General features: G+C 42.7%; 1 protein-coding gene across 4 annotated transcripts; it reads left to right on the top strand.

Annotated features, from left to right (window-relative positions):
* The first annotated feature begins 511 nt into the window (after window positions 1-511).
* Window positions 512-13,841, top strand: LOC131744534 (zinc finger protein 677-like). 4 transcript variants are annotated; one of them, XM_059044105.2, is made up of 4 exons: window positions 536-624; window positions 5,862-5,929; window positions 8,038-8,191; window positions 9,546-13,841. In XM_059044105.2, the coding sequence occupies exons 2-4, from the start codon at window positions 5,915-5,917 to the stop codon at window positions 11,249-11,251; spliced, it is 1,875 nt and encodes a 624-aa protein (XP_058900088.1). In that variant the 5' UTR covers window positions 536-624; window positions 5,862-5,914; the 3' UTR covers window positions 11,252-13,841. The 4 variants fall into 4 exon arrangements, with proteins under 4 accessions (XP_066874957.1, XP_066874958.1, XP_058900088.1 ...); XM_059044106.2 differs by having other exon boundaries at window positions 8,038-8,164; XM_067018856.1 differs by lacking the exon at window positions 5,862-5,929 and having other exon boundaries at window positions 512-624.
* The last annotated feature ends 248 nt before the right edge of the window (window positions 13,842-14,089 follow it).

Genomic DNA, 14,089 nt, shown 5'->3' on the forward strand with positions numbered 1-14,089 from the left:
AAATAAAACTTAGGTTTTCGCTTAATTAAATAAAACGCTGTAACTGCCTGGGGTCTCAGAAGTTCCGGGATCACGCCCACAACGCCAAGCCCCGCCCCCAAGGTCCCAGCGCTGGTGCCGCCCTTGGTGGATCCGCATCTTCATTCGCTCGCTGTTTTCACGTAGACCGTTTTCAACTCTCCGCTTCCGATACCCGCGCGTTATTTTATAGTGAGGAAAATGGCCCGCGCATCTCTAATCCTGCACGTAGCCTGGCTCCAAAAGACACCAGACACGTTCAAAGGATTCAAAGTAGAAACGCAGAGCCTGTCCGCAAGGAAGAGGAACAGACCAGAATCTTCCAGGGGCGGGTTTGGGGTATGGGGGGGGTGGTCAGACCCGGTTCACGCAGGGAGGCTCCACCAGAGACACCGCCTCCACCCGCCGGAGCGCACCTTGACGGCTCCGGCCCCGCCTCCGGCCCCGCCCCGCCCTAGTGCGCACGCGCAGTTCCCTGCAGACCCGGAAGCGGATCCCGCGGAGCGTCGTGGGCACTCAGGAGAGTTAAGTCTCGGTTTTTCTGGAAATTGTGCTATGCGGTCTTCGGGCACTGCTCCACCATACCCGGGTTTCTGGGGTCTCCCGGTAAGTTAAAACCCCTGAACGCGCTCGTCGCTCTTTCTCTGAATCTGCTCTTTCGCCTGTCTCGGCGTCGGCAGAAGACTCGGTTCGGGTCCCAGGAGTCTGGGTCCGGTTCCGGTTAAATCGCTCTGAGACAGGTACCGGCCCCAACTTTCTGCCTTCGGTCCATATAGACACTGACCTCCTGCAGCGACGTTTTCCTACTCTGACTCCCTTTCTCAAGCCTTTGTGTGACTCCCGGCTCCCCTCCCCCGCCCCATTCCCACCCCACCCGACCTTGCGTCGGGTAAAGTCCTGACTCAGGAGGTGGATTTGCGCTCTTCACCTCCCTCCAGGGAGACCAGTGAGGGAATACAGAGGCGGAAATATATGCAGCTAGTGAGGCATCAGAAATATTGTGGAGACTGACCACGACACTCCCCCCGCCTTCCCCCACCCCCACCGCGCTCCAAATCTTACTCCCTTGGTTTGAATTCTCTGCTGGGTTATTTCGGTTCATTTGGTAGGGGACCAGCGTCCCCTGTGCCTCACCAAAACTAAGTTCTTAGGTTTGGGGGTTTTTTTCTTTCTTTTTTTTTTTTTTTTACAGTGATGAGAAAAATGAGAAGGGACTCCTGGCACGTTGGTTTCTAGTGTATGAGATACTGTCTGCTGTGTTCTGTGTTTTTTAATTTTATGACTAACTGTATGGAAAGTTGTCAGGAAGGCCTTTTGTCAGAGGATGGATTTTTTTTAAAAAAAAGAAAAAAGAAATATTGTGGAGAAAGAACAACAGGTGTTGATACAGAGGTTGCAACAGAGTGAGGCCAAACATTCTGGGGGAGGAGGAATCGAGAGAGAGGGAAAGAAAATGATGCAGAGAAAAGAGGAGGAAACACAGAAATGGTCAAAGGAGAAGACAGAAGCAGAAGGACAGAGAAAGACATACACAGAGAAAAAAGCACATAGTGGTGGAGAAAATGGGGTCCCCAAACGTAGGTGAGTACTGAGTAGATTGGATGTGGGATATTACGTCCTGAAGTACTAACATGTGGCTCTGTAGTTTATGTAAAATGTATTGACTTGTTTTAATTATGCAGAAGACAGTTGCCAAGCTAGATGTTTGACGCATCTGCATTTTCTAATCATTGCATCAGATGATAATTCCACTGGCAAGCCCTATTCATCCAGAAGGCAGAGACTTAGTCAATTCTAACTCCTCTTACCTTTCAAGAAATGGGGAAGAATTTCTTTCACCACTTGGTGCTTTTTAAAAATGGCTATTTTTGTTTTGTTTTTTAAAGATTTTTTCATGTGTACCATTTTCAAAGTCTTTATTGAATTTATTACAGTATTGCTTCTGTTTTATGTTTTTGGATTTTTGACCGCGAGGCATGTGGGATGAGTTCGAACCTGCATTGGAAGGCAAAGTCTTAACCACTGGACTGCCTGGGAAGTCCCTAAAATGGCCGTCATTAACAGTACTGTTTTCCTCTCCCTTTTCTACTGTGGCTCATGCCCTCCTTTTCTAAATTTGATGTATCCTCACGCTTGTTTTAACTTTCATCTCAGACCCCAGTGGCTATTTTTTAAATTTCCAGATTACTTTCCCTCTAAATTTTATTGTTCAGATTATGAGGGTTTTATGCTTTATATCCTAACTTGGAACTGTTCTTTGATGTCTGGTAGATAACTTTACAGCATTTCAATGCATGTGGTTAAGGATGTCGATAATCTTTTAACACTCAAATCCTAGTTTAACCAGTTAGTTTAATATTTAACAGCTTTTTTCTTCCCTTAAGAAAAAATGCTAAATTAGTGAGCTCTGAGCTGAAGTCTACAGCTAAGTAGATGTTCCCCTCTAGTCCTCTTTTGTCCTTTCTGTGCAGATGTTGAAGGATGGGCTGGATTGATGTGGAACTTTGTTCCAACAGAGGCCATGTTTTCATGACGAAGAGGTTGCTCGGAGCTCATCTCCACAGGCGACCCTCTTCCATGTTCTCCTGCAGTAATAACTATTTATAATTGGGAAATTTTGATTCTGTTTTTTTCTGGAGTAGAGGAATTAAAATTAAATGTTTGTGTTTGATTAAACCCCTGAAAGAGAAGCTTCTCTCGCTAAGGAATATGGAAGGTAATCTGGAATTAGGACAAACTCTTTGTACTTAAACCTATACAAGCCACCACTTACACTCAGTTCTGCTCACTCAACTCAGGCTTCTTCAAAGTAACTTGGTTAACATTACTTCCCCTGTGAGTCTCATGCACCACCTCTAACATGGAGAAATTAAAGTAGACCAGGTTTTCTGGGTCTGAGCAAGTGAGATCCCTGAAATGATTTTCAAAATTGGTCTTGTGTTTGCATTTGGCAGTTTTCTGGAATGAGTGCCCAGTTCGAATTTGAAACGTGCCCCAGTCCTCCAACAAGTGTGAAAAACTCTTAAGAAAGGGGCAGGGGCATAGGCGCAGAGACAGAGGCATACCTTTCTCTCAGCGTCTCTTTCTCTATCTCTGTATCATGGGGTAGATCTTTTTTTAAGACTTACCGTGAACGTTTCATAGTGTATGCAAATGTCACATCACTATGTAGTATACCCAAAATTAACATAATGTTGTACATCAACTGTATTTCAACGAAATAGGGAAAAAAAGCTAATGTGACTTTCGAATACGTTGCTATAAATGCAACATTTGATATCAACAACATAAACGCAGATGGTTGGTCCTCCGTCTCTTCAGTAGAATATTCTGTTTTGGACTTTGGGCCAAATTTTAGGAAGAACCTTTGACAACGTAGGATGCCTATATGAGAAAGCAGAACTCAGCCAAAGGACCTGAGACAACTTTTTGAATAATTGCTTAATTACAATCTTCACATAAACACTGGAGCACTGTAACTGAGTGCAGAACAACATAGTGTTTATTGGTTTATGATGTTTGTCATAAAAAAATACACAGTATGTTATACTGAAGGCAGAGGTTATGAAGAAAAGATTAGACCATGCGTTTGTGGAAACCCGTAGTGTTGGATGTGCTGCTGTGTGTCTCCACGCTAATCAGTATCAAGGAGAGTATGAGTGGGCAGGTAACGCAGTCCAATGGAGAACAGTTCCTACTCTGATGACATTGAGGGGGTAAGAAGGCTACTTGCTGAAGATAGAAAATACCCCATCAGCACGGCCCACCCCAGCTCCTTAGGTATTAGTACAGCCTCACATTTGCTGACGTGGTTCCAGTCCCGGCCGGCATAGGATCCACCTTGTAGATAACGCGCGCGGTTGCCCCAGCGGACGTGTTGGGAGCACGTCCTCGCACCTTCTGGTATGCAGACAGATGTTAGCACTAGGAATCCAATAGGAAAGTAATCGAATGATATTCATAATAAAGTGATATCCCTGGGACAGTAACATGGCTGTGAGCACAGTGACATCTACCAACTGGTGTGTGCCTGCTTCTGCTGTTACACCTGCCTCTGCTCACTCAGTGTCAACAGCCTATTGCCGGTAAGACATCGAAACGCAGACAGAGATTTCTTTCTTAATAATTGTGTTTTCATCGAGTGTGACATGATTAAGGATATCGTCTCAGGATTTCCCTGGTGGTCCAGTGGCTAAGACTCCGCGCTGCCAATGCAGGGGACCTGGGTTCAATCCCTGGTCAGGGAACTAGAGCCCGCGTGCTGCAACTAAAGCTTCCTCATGCCGCAACTAAAAAGATCCCACGTGCCGCAACTAAGACCCGACGCAGCCAAATAAATAAATATATTCAATTTTTTAAAAAGGATCACGTCTTACCACTCAAACGCCTTGTTTCAAATGGCCTATAAGCAGACCCCACTGAATGATGAGGCGCTGGGTAAGTCAGTTACTCTAAGGTAGGCTTTCCAATGATGTTCAGGAGAGATCTCAGGAGACGGTTGCCAGCACGTGGAACCAAATGCAAGCTACCAGAGTGGAAAACATGTTCCCTTTTACACAGAGCTTACATTCTTTTAGGGAAAATAGATATGTGAATATTGTAAAACATACCTTGTTAAATGAAATAATAGAAGCGTGAGTAAACTGCAGAGGTGAATAATTCTTTCTGGGCGGGATTAAATGGGACCGTTAGGGGAAGAGAAAGAATCAGGAGAGGCAACTCTTACAGCCATTTCATCTTAGTTTATTTTTATTATTCAAGTTGGATTTAAATAGTTTATATTAATTCAACAGCCAATTAAGGAGAAGCAGCATTCCAAAAGAAAGTAAGTAAGTGTGTTGTCGGAGTGAAGAAGAGAATATTAGCATCCTGTAATGTTGCTTGGATGCAGAGCTGGACACAGAGAGTGAAAGAAATGCAGGCAAAGCAGGGGTCCTGTCACCAGGGGGCTCCGGACATAGTCTCTCCTAAGGAGCTTGACTTGATCCTTTTGACACGAAGAGGTCATTGAGAGGCCAAAACAAGGTACTAATAGGTCAGTGTTGCATTTTAAATAGTGAACTCTCCTAAGCATCTGGATTATGGATTGAAGGAAGAAGAAATCCCAGGCAAGGGAAAGTTCGCAGATCTTTGAAATTATCTGAGTGACGTGTACGGACGGGCATGGGGTGAAAAGCATCATAGGAAAGGAAAGGATGAATCTGAAACCTATTGAGAAGGTAGAGTCTGTGTCATTTGATGATTTATTAGGTGTAGGTAAGAGGGAAGGATGGAGCAATTGAAGATGATACGTTGTTCCCTGGAAGAATAGATACTGTGCCACTCATTAGGCTGAAGAAACAAGTATAATTACAGGTTTTAGGGTAAATCTTAAGTTTCATTGTGTCATCTCTTGGCATTAAACCCTCTTGGGGTTTCCCATCGCCTTCAGGACAAAAATCTGGAGTCTTCAGTGTAGCTTCAGCAGGGAGCTCTGGAGCTGCTCCCGCGTGTCGGGTGGGACAAGCATCCTATCCCGCGTCAGCCAGTCACTGGATGCCGGCTTCCTCGGGAGGCGCCAGGGGCTGGGACGAGGCACTTGCCTCTGGCTGAGGGCCAAGTGCACGAGGACGGCGCGGTTGCGGCGCAGTGGGCGTTCCAGCGGCAGCAGGGAGGGCTTCCTGAAGAAGTGGGTGACGGGCTCACTGACTGGTCTCCTTACAGGAGGTGATTTTTGTCTGCATTCCTCCTGTCGCTGTGGTCCTTCTCTCCCCCATATTAAGGCTCTCCCTGTGTGTATACTTGTGGCAGGGGAGGGAGGCATGTTGATTCTAAGCATTTAAGAACGTATTTTTGTCACACAGAATAACCCTACCTGAGAAAGAAGCCCAGAGGAAGAGGAAAGGAAGGAGAAGGAATGGCCCTTTCCCAGGTGACACTCATATTCTTTGTGGACTGTTCTCTCCTTCCTAAAATGACACGTTTTGGACGCGCTGAGCTTCTTGGTCTCTGTGCTGTGCAACAAGAGAAGCCACCGCAACAAAGAGTAGCCCCCACTTTCCGCAACTAGAGAAAGCCCGCGTGCAACAACAAAGACCTAACACTGCCAAAAATAAATAAATAAAATAAATAAAATAAAATAAAATTCATATTAAATTTGAACAGACCCCAGATAACCAAAATAAATGTGAAAAAAACCAAAAAAGTTGGAGGACTTACTGTTCCCAACATCAAACCTTACTACAAACCTAGAGTAATCAAGACTGGGGTTCTAGCCTGAGGATAGAAATACAGATCAAAGCAATAGAATGAGAGTCCACAAATAAACCCGTACATCTGTGGTCAATTCCTTTTTTTGCCAGGGTGCCAAGAATATACAATGGAAAAAGAATAGTCTCTTAAGTGGTGCTGGGACAACTGGATATCCATGTGAAAGAGAATGAAATTGAACCTCTGCCTTTCTCCATATAAATAAATCAATTCAAAATGAATCAAAAACTAAATGTAAGAGCTAAAACTATAAAACCCTTAGATGAATGCATAGGGGTAAATCTTCATGACCTTGGGCTTGGCAGTGGATTTTTTTGATACTATGCCAAAAGCAAAAAACAGAAAGACAAAATACATAAATTTGTCTTCAACAGAATTAATAATGGTTGTGCACTGAATGACATTGTCATGTAAGTGAAAACATAATCTACCAAATGGGAGGAAATATTTGCAAATCACATACCTGGTAAGGGTCTACTCTCTATAGAGTATATGAACTCCTACACATCAGCAACAAAAATACAAAGAACCCAGTTACAAGAGGGTCAAAAGACTTCTAGTAGACATTTCTCTGATCCTAAAATTCAAGAATAGAAGATATAGAAACAGCCAAGAAGCACATGAAAAGATGTTCAACGAAATTAGTCATTAGGAAAATGCAAAATTCAAACCACCATGAGACATCATTTGGGACTTCCCTGGTGGTCCAGTGGTTAAGAATCCGCCTTCCAGTGCAGCGGACACGGGTTCCATCCCTGGTCGGGGAACTAAGATCCCACATGCCTCTGGGCAACTAGGACCACACGCCGCCACCAGTAAGCCCGCACACCACAGCTAGAGAAAAGCCTGTGCGCTGCAACAAAAGATCCTGCGTGCCGCAACCGAGACCTGACGCAGCCAAAAATAATAAATACATTTTTTAAAAAGATATCATTTCACACCCACTAGGCTGAGTATAATAAAATGCAAAATAGCAAGTATTGGTAAAAACGTGGAGAAATGAGAATTCTGACACATTGTTCGTAAAAATGATGCACTGCTGTGGAAAACAGTGTGGCAGATCTTTAAAAGTTTAAACAACGTGATTCTAATTCCTCTCTAGGTGTATACCAAAAAAAATTGAAAACAGGCATTCACACACATATTTGTACATTGACAGTTCCAGCAGCACTATTAACACTAGGCAAGAAGTGGTAACAAGCGAAATGGCCATCAAGGGATGAGTGAATAAGTAAAATGTGGTGCAGTCATAGAACTAAATATCATTCAGCCCTAAAAAAGGAATGTAGTACTGATACTGTAGGAATGTACTGATACTACATCATGGATGAGCCAAAAACACCATTCTAAGTGAAAGCAGCCACACAGAAAAGCTCATTTCATACCATTCCATTTATATGAAAATATCACAAATAGGTAAATGTGTAATGACAGTAGGCATTAGTGGTGTCCAGGCATGGGGGCGAAGGAGAATGAGAAGCGATTGCTTAATGGGTAAATTTCCTTTAGCAACGATAAAAATGTTTTTGAACTAGACGGTTTGTGCAACACTGTGAATGTACTAAATGCCCCCGAGTGATACCTTAAAATAGTGAGCCTTATGTTACATGAATTTCACCTCAGTTGAAAAAAAATCGAGAGATGTAACTTGCTCAAAATTATCTTATGGATCAGTCAGAACATTTGCTCTGGCCAGAGCTGCTTCTGTAATTTTGTGTCAAACTCAGAACTCTCTCCTTGTCCACTTGGTGAAATGTGCTTTCCTTTCAGGGACTATTGACATTCAAGGATGTGGCCATCACGTTCTCTCAGGAGGAGTGGGAATGCCTGGACCCTGCCCAGAGGGCCCTGTACAGGGACGTGATGCTGGAGACCTACAGGAACCTGCTCTCCCTGGGTGAGGATATCTCCTCTCCGGAAGTTGGTAACTACTGTATATCTTTGCAGTTTCCCTTCTGAGTGTTTTATGAGCCCCTAGCATGCCTGTGAGAGTTTCAAATCTCTGTTCTTGAGAGAGTGATTGAAGCTGTTTGGATTCAGAATGAAAAGCCTTCATAACATGCCTTATGACTCTATAACTTCTCGTTTCTTCAGAAGTTCTGCATTCATGCTTGATTAGTGGTGGTTGTAGAACACCAGCAGTCAGAAAGCCTTATGGCAAATTTTTAAAAATATGTCATTCTGTGGTTTCACTCTGTGCTTTTGATTCTGTAGTTCTTGGAAGAGAGCTAGATATCTGCATACTTAAAATAATCTAAGCATTCAGGAGGCAGTCAGTTGACTAATTTTTATAATACATTTCTAGACCCAACTATAATTTTCTTTCTTCTTAGCTGAACAAAGAGCTGGGCATGTGTTCTGGAACAGCATAGCAGGTCATACTCCATTTTACTTTATGAATTGAAATCTCTCTTAAGCTGAATATTACCTCCATTTGAGAACAAGGGAAAGAGCCCTGGACTTTGGAGGGTAAAGTGAAAATAGGGAAAAATCCAGGCAAGTGGGAATATAATTGAGATGTGAGCTCAGGTGGGCACAAAGTAAACTGCTCCATTAAATATTGTTTAGGAAATTCTCCTCAAATGGGAAGGATCTGTGGAAGAATACAAGTTTGTTTCTTTTGAGTGCTCAAAGGAAATCCCTCCCACACACTAAAACTTGTCACTCTCTTGTTCAAGTGTATAAAAGTTTAAGCTCCCACTCTACCGTGATGCTCCAGCTCATTCAGAGCTGAGGAAAAGCTTTGTCATGACCTCCAATACTCTATTTTCTGACACCGTTGACCATTTTGGTGCCTTGGTTTGAGAGGGACTGAGATGGCTCTCTCTGGAGTCCTCTTTCCCCTTGATCTCTTTTGGTTTTCATTTAATACATATCAGGGCTAAGTCCTCCGTAGTCGTGACCGCAGGACCTATTTAGTTTCCTTTCATATTTTATATCCTTGGAAGAACTCAGGAGATAGACAAAGTTCAGTGATTCTCAACATATATTTCACTTTTCCTTTTATATGTTCCTTCTAGAATGTAAATTCTTTCTTTGGTTTTTATGGAAAAATCCTTTAGAATGCCAGAGACTATTATTTTGTATAATTGTGGTTACTTATTAACTTAACTGCTAGATTTATCATGGCTTACTAAAACATTTTATTAATTATTATTATGATATACAGACTTTTAAAAATACCTTTTTTCTTATATATTTCCACATGTTATTAAACACATTTTTTGTATAATTATGTAATTCAATATAAAATATTTATTTTTCAACTGATTTAATAGGAAGCCTATCTGCTGGATTTGCAATCAAGGAGTTACCACCAAGAGAAGACATTACTAAAGGAGAATTATTCCATCTAGTGATACTGGACAGAAATGAAAGCCATGGCATCAAGGATTTTGACCTCAAGGAAGCCTGTGCGGATGTGCAGGAGTGTGAGAGTGAGTGGGGATGTGATGCAAGAAATGACAAAGAAGTACTTTTGACCCATAACAAAAATCTTAGTCATGGAGAAGATCACGATAATAAATCCTTAATTAATTTTCCTGAGAGTGTTTCTGTAAGAAGTAATGCACGTGAATATTTCACGCACGACAAGCCATTCATAAGAAGTTTGTTAACAACGAAAGATAACGTCAGCGTTGCTGGAAACAGAGATCTCAAGTGTTTGGAAAGTAGACCTGGAGTGAGGCTGCAGGCCCGGGCGGCTCAGCTGCAGAGATTTCCAGCTGAGGAGAAAGTGTACGCATGCGGTCAAGTTGAGAAGCCAGTCAGCAGTGGTTCCTCAGTTTCACCCCTTCACAGAATTGCTCCTAGTGTGGAAAACGCTTTGTCACCTGCACAGCCCAGGAGAACACACACTCGAGAAAAATCTTACAGCTGTAATGACTGTGGGAAGGCTTTTAGCAAAAGCTCAAACCTCAGGAATCACAGGAGAATTCACTCTGGACAGAAACCTTACAGATGTAATGTGTGTGGCAAAGCCTTTAACCAGTGTTCTAATCTCACTACACATCAGAGAGTGCATACAGGAGAGAAACCATATAAATGCCCTGTGTGTGGCAAGGTCTTTAGTCGAAATTCACACCTTGCAAATCATCAGAGAATGCACACCGGGGAGAAACCATATAAATGCCATGAGTGTGGCAAGGCCTTTATCCAACATTCACTCCTTTGGAGTCATGAGAAATTGCACACTGGAGAGAAACCTTACAGTTGTAACGAGTGTGGCAGAGCCTTTGCTGAGCGCTCAAGCCTTAACAAACACAAGAAGATCCACACTGGAGAGAAGCCTTACAAGTGTGTGGAGTGCGGCAGAGCCTTTACCATGCGATCAAATCTTACTCAGCACGAGACGATCCACACCGGAGAGAAACCTTACAGATGTAACGAGTGTGGCAGAGCTTTTACCCAACTGTCGCGCCTTACTAGGCATCAGAAAATGCATGCTGGGGAGAAGCCACACAAATGTAATATGTGCGGCAAGGCTTTTATTGAACTTTCACAACTTTGGGGTCATGAGAGAATTCATACTGGTGAGAAGCCCCACAAATGTAACGTGTGTGGCAAGGGGTTTACCCAACGTTCAAGCCTTATGGCACATCAGAGAATTCATACAGGAGAAAAATCTTATAAGTGTAAAGACTGTGATAAGGCTTTCATCCAACGGTCACAACTTTGGGGTCACGAGAGAACTCACACTGGAGAGAAACCTTACAAATGTAGTGAGTGTGGCAAAGCTTTTACAATGCGTTCATACCTTACTCAGCATAAAACAATCCACACTGGAGAGAAACCTTACAAATGTAAGCAGTGTGGCAAAGCTTATACCCAATTTGCAAGCCTTACTAGGCATCAGAAAATACATACTGAAAACAAACATAAACCTAACATATGTGGCAATGCTTTTATCCAGAGCTCAGGCTTTGGGGATCGTCAGACAGTTCACAGCAAAAAGAAACCTTCAAAGGTAATGATTGACACATAACTTGTGCAAGGATCCAAGCCTTACTCAGGCTGAGAGGCTCCCATCGTGGAAAAGCAGGACATACAGATGGCCAACAGGTGCGTGAAAATCGGCACATCCCTAATCATCAGGGAAATTCAAATCAAAACCACAGTGAGCTGCCGCCTCACATCTCTCAGAATGGCTGTCATCAAAAAGACAAATGACAAGTATTGGTGAAAATGAGGAGAAAAGGGAACCCTTGTGCACTGTTGGTAGGATTGTAAATTGGTGCAGCTACTATGGAAAACGATATGGTGGGTCCTCAGAAAATTAAAAATAGAACTGCTGTATGATCCAGCAATTGCTCTTCTGGGTATTTACCTAGGGAAGACAGAAATACTAATTCAAAAAAATACATGCACTTCGTTGTTTGCTGTATCGTTATTTATAATAGCCAAGTTAAGAGAGCCACCTAAGTGTCCACTGATAGGTGACTGGATAAAGAAAATGTGATACACATATACACATAAATACAAACACACACACAATGGAATATTAGCCACGAAAAAATGAAGTCTTAGCATTTGTAACAACATGGATAGCTCTGCAGGGTATTTTGCTAGGTGAAATTTCAGAGAATGGCGTAGCACGTGACTTCCCTTGTATGTGGAATTTAAAAACCAAAATACAAGGAAAATAGACTCATACATAGAGCAAATAAATGGTTGCCAGAAGGTAAGAGGGAGGGTTCGAGGTGTGTGTGACACAGGAGAAGGGCTTTAAGAAGTACAAATCTCAAGTTACATAATAAAGCACGGGGGTGTAAGGAATATAGTCAGTCATAATAACTTTATGGGGACAGGTGGCTACTACACTTACCGGAGTGATTATTTCATAATGTATGCCATTGTTAAACCATTATGTAGTACGCCTGAAACAAAATATTGCATATCAGCTGTGTTTCAGTGAAGGGAAAAAAAAAGACTCCATCCTGGAGAGATACCGTGTAAAACCGATGTGTATGGCAAAGCCTGTAGCCAGGACTCATACCTCACTTGATATCAGATTATACATCTTTGAGAAAAACTACACAAATGTATGGAGTGACAGAATATAAATGTAAAACTGTTCTCTAAATTACTGTGCTTTGGGGGGGTCACAGCCCCTTCTCTGGATTTGTTGATACGACTCAGAGCCTCTGTTGATGATTATAGGAAGGGCCTACCCTACCAGCTGATCATGGAAGAGAGCAGGACAGGATATTGCGAGAATGAGGTTTTCGTGTGAGTAGAACGATGGGTTACTAGAGACGGCGTACGTGGGAGGAAGAATGGGGGGGAACAATGGTCTCCCTGTCTTTTGAGAGGGAATGGCTGCTGTATATATGAAATAATAAAAATTAGTCTTATGTTTGGAAACTGAAGACAGTATTATAGAGGACAGTAATCAAAAGAAGCAGAGTAGAGTGTGCTTTTGAAGGCTGCAGATTTGGCCTCTGGAATTGCATTTTGACACCATTTTTTTCGAATGTATCATACATCCACATAAGTAACATGTTGGGACTTCCCTGGCGGTCCAGTGGTTAAGACACTGCAGGGGGCATGGGTTCGATCCCTGGTCGGGGAACTAAGACCCCACATTTCTCGGGGCGTGGCCAAAAGATAGGGAAAACAACAACAACAAATAAGTAAAATGTAATCTTTTTTATATCCCTTAATGAATCATGTGCCTTCTGTTAACCCAGGCATATCCCGCTGCATTGGGGCACTTTATAAACAATCACTAATAACACATCATCATGCTTTCTAAGTTGAATGACATCTGTAACAATTTCTTTCTGTGTTAGATTCAAACAGCAGTTTTTGAAATATATGTATATTCATAATTTGCATGTGAGCTATGAACTCCATAGTGTAACCCAGATTATTTCTGTAACTATAATGAAAATACCATAGCAGTACAATTTCAGACTCAGACCCCCTGAAACCTGCCTCCCCGTTTGTAAATATGCACCACATGATCAGATTTCTACATACCTTTTTTTGTGCATGCCAAAACAAGACCCCTGGGTTGCACCCTTACGTGAGATGAAGATACAGTAAGCATATAAAAAATATTAGGAAATAAAATTTCAGAAATAGGGATAAAAATAATCTTTTTTGTGCTTGGAGTTGATGAAATAAAATTTGTATTTTAAGGAAAGGCAAGAAAAAATTAAACATAAAATTCTCTTTCTGTGTTTATTTGGGCCTCCTCCTTCCCTAAGGTGCAGCGTGCATCTGCATTACACATCAACCGCAGCTCCTCAAACGTGGGAGTGCCTGCTCGACTATGAAGATCAATTTATTTTTGTCTTCTGACACTAGTGATTTAACTTCTTAAAAAAGAATACCGTTCTTTCCCAACTCTAGGAGGTCATGGTGACTTGCTGCTCGCTCCGTATGTCCTAACCTGGATATGTATCCTTGGTGAACTTTAAGAAAAATGAACGATCCTTTGTCTTGAAAATGAATACCGCTGTGCCTTTGACTTCTAACAGGCAGCACAGTTCTCAGAGCTTTATGAGAGTCTGTCTCCCAAGTTAGAATCCTCAGTTTGGCTCGAATAAAATTCCCTTTTCTCTCTTTGATTCTTTTTTTTTTTTTTTTTTTTTTTGCGGTATGCGGGCCTCTCACTGTTGTGGCCTCTCCCGTTGCGGAGCACAGGCTCCGGACGCGCAGGCGCAGCGGCCACGGCTCACGGGCTTGGTTGCTCCGCGGCACGTGGGATCCTCCCGGACCGGGGCACGAACCCGTGTCCCCCGCATCGGCAGGCGGACTCTCAACCACTGCGCCACCAGGGAAGCCCGTCTCCTTGATTCTTAATTGAATTTTTGTT

This window comes from Kogia breviceps, chromosome 18 (genome assembly GCF_026419965.1).
Source record: "Kogia breviceps isolate mKogBre1 chromosome 18, mKogBre1 haplotype 1, whole genome shotgun sequence".
Lineage (NCBI taxonomy): Eukaryota > Metazoa > Chordata > Mammalia > Artiodactyla > Physeteridae > Kogia > Kogia breviceps.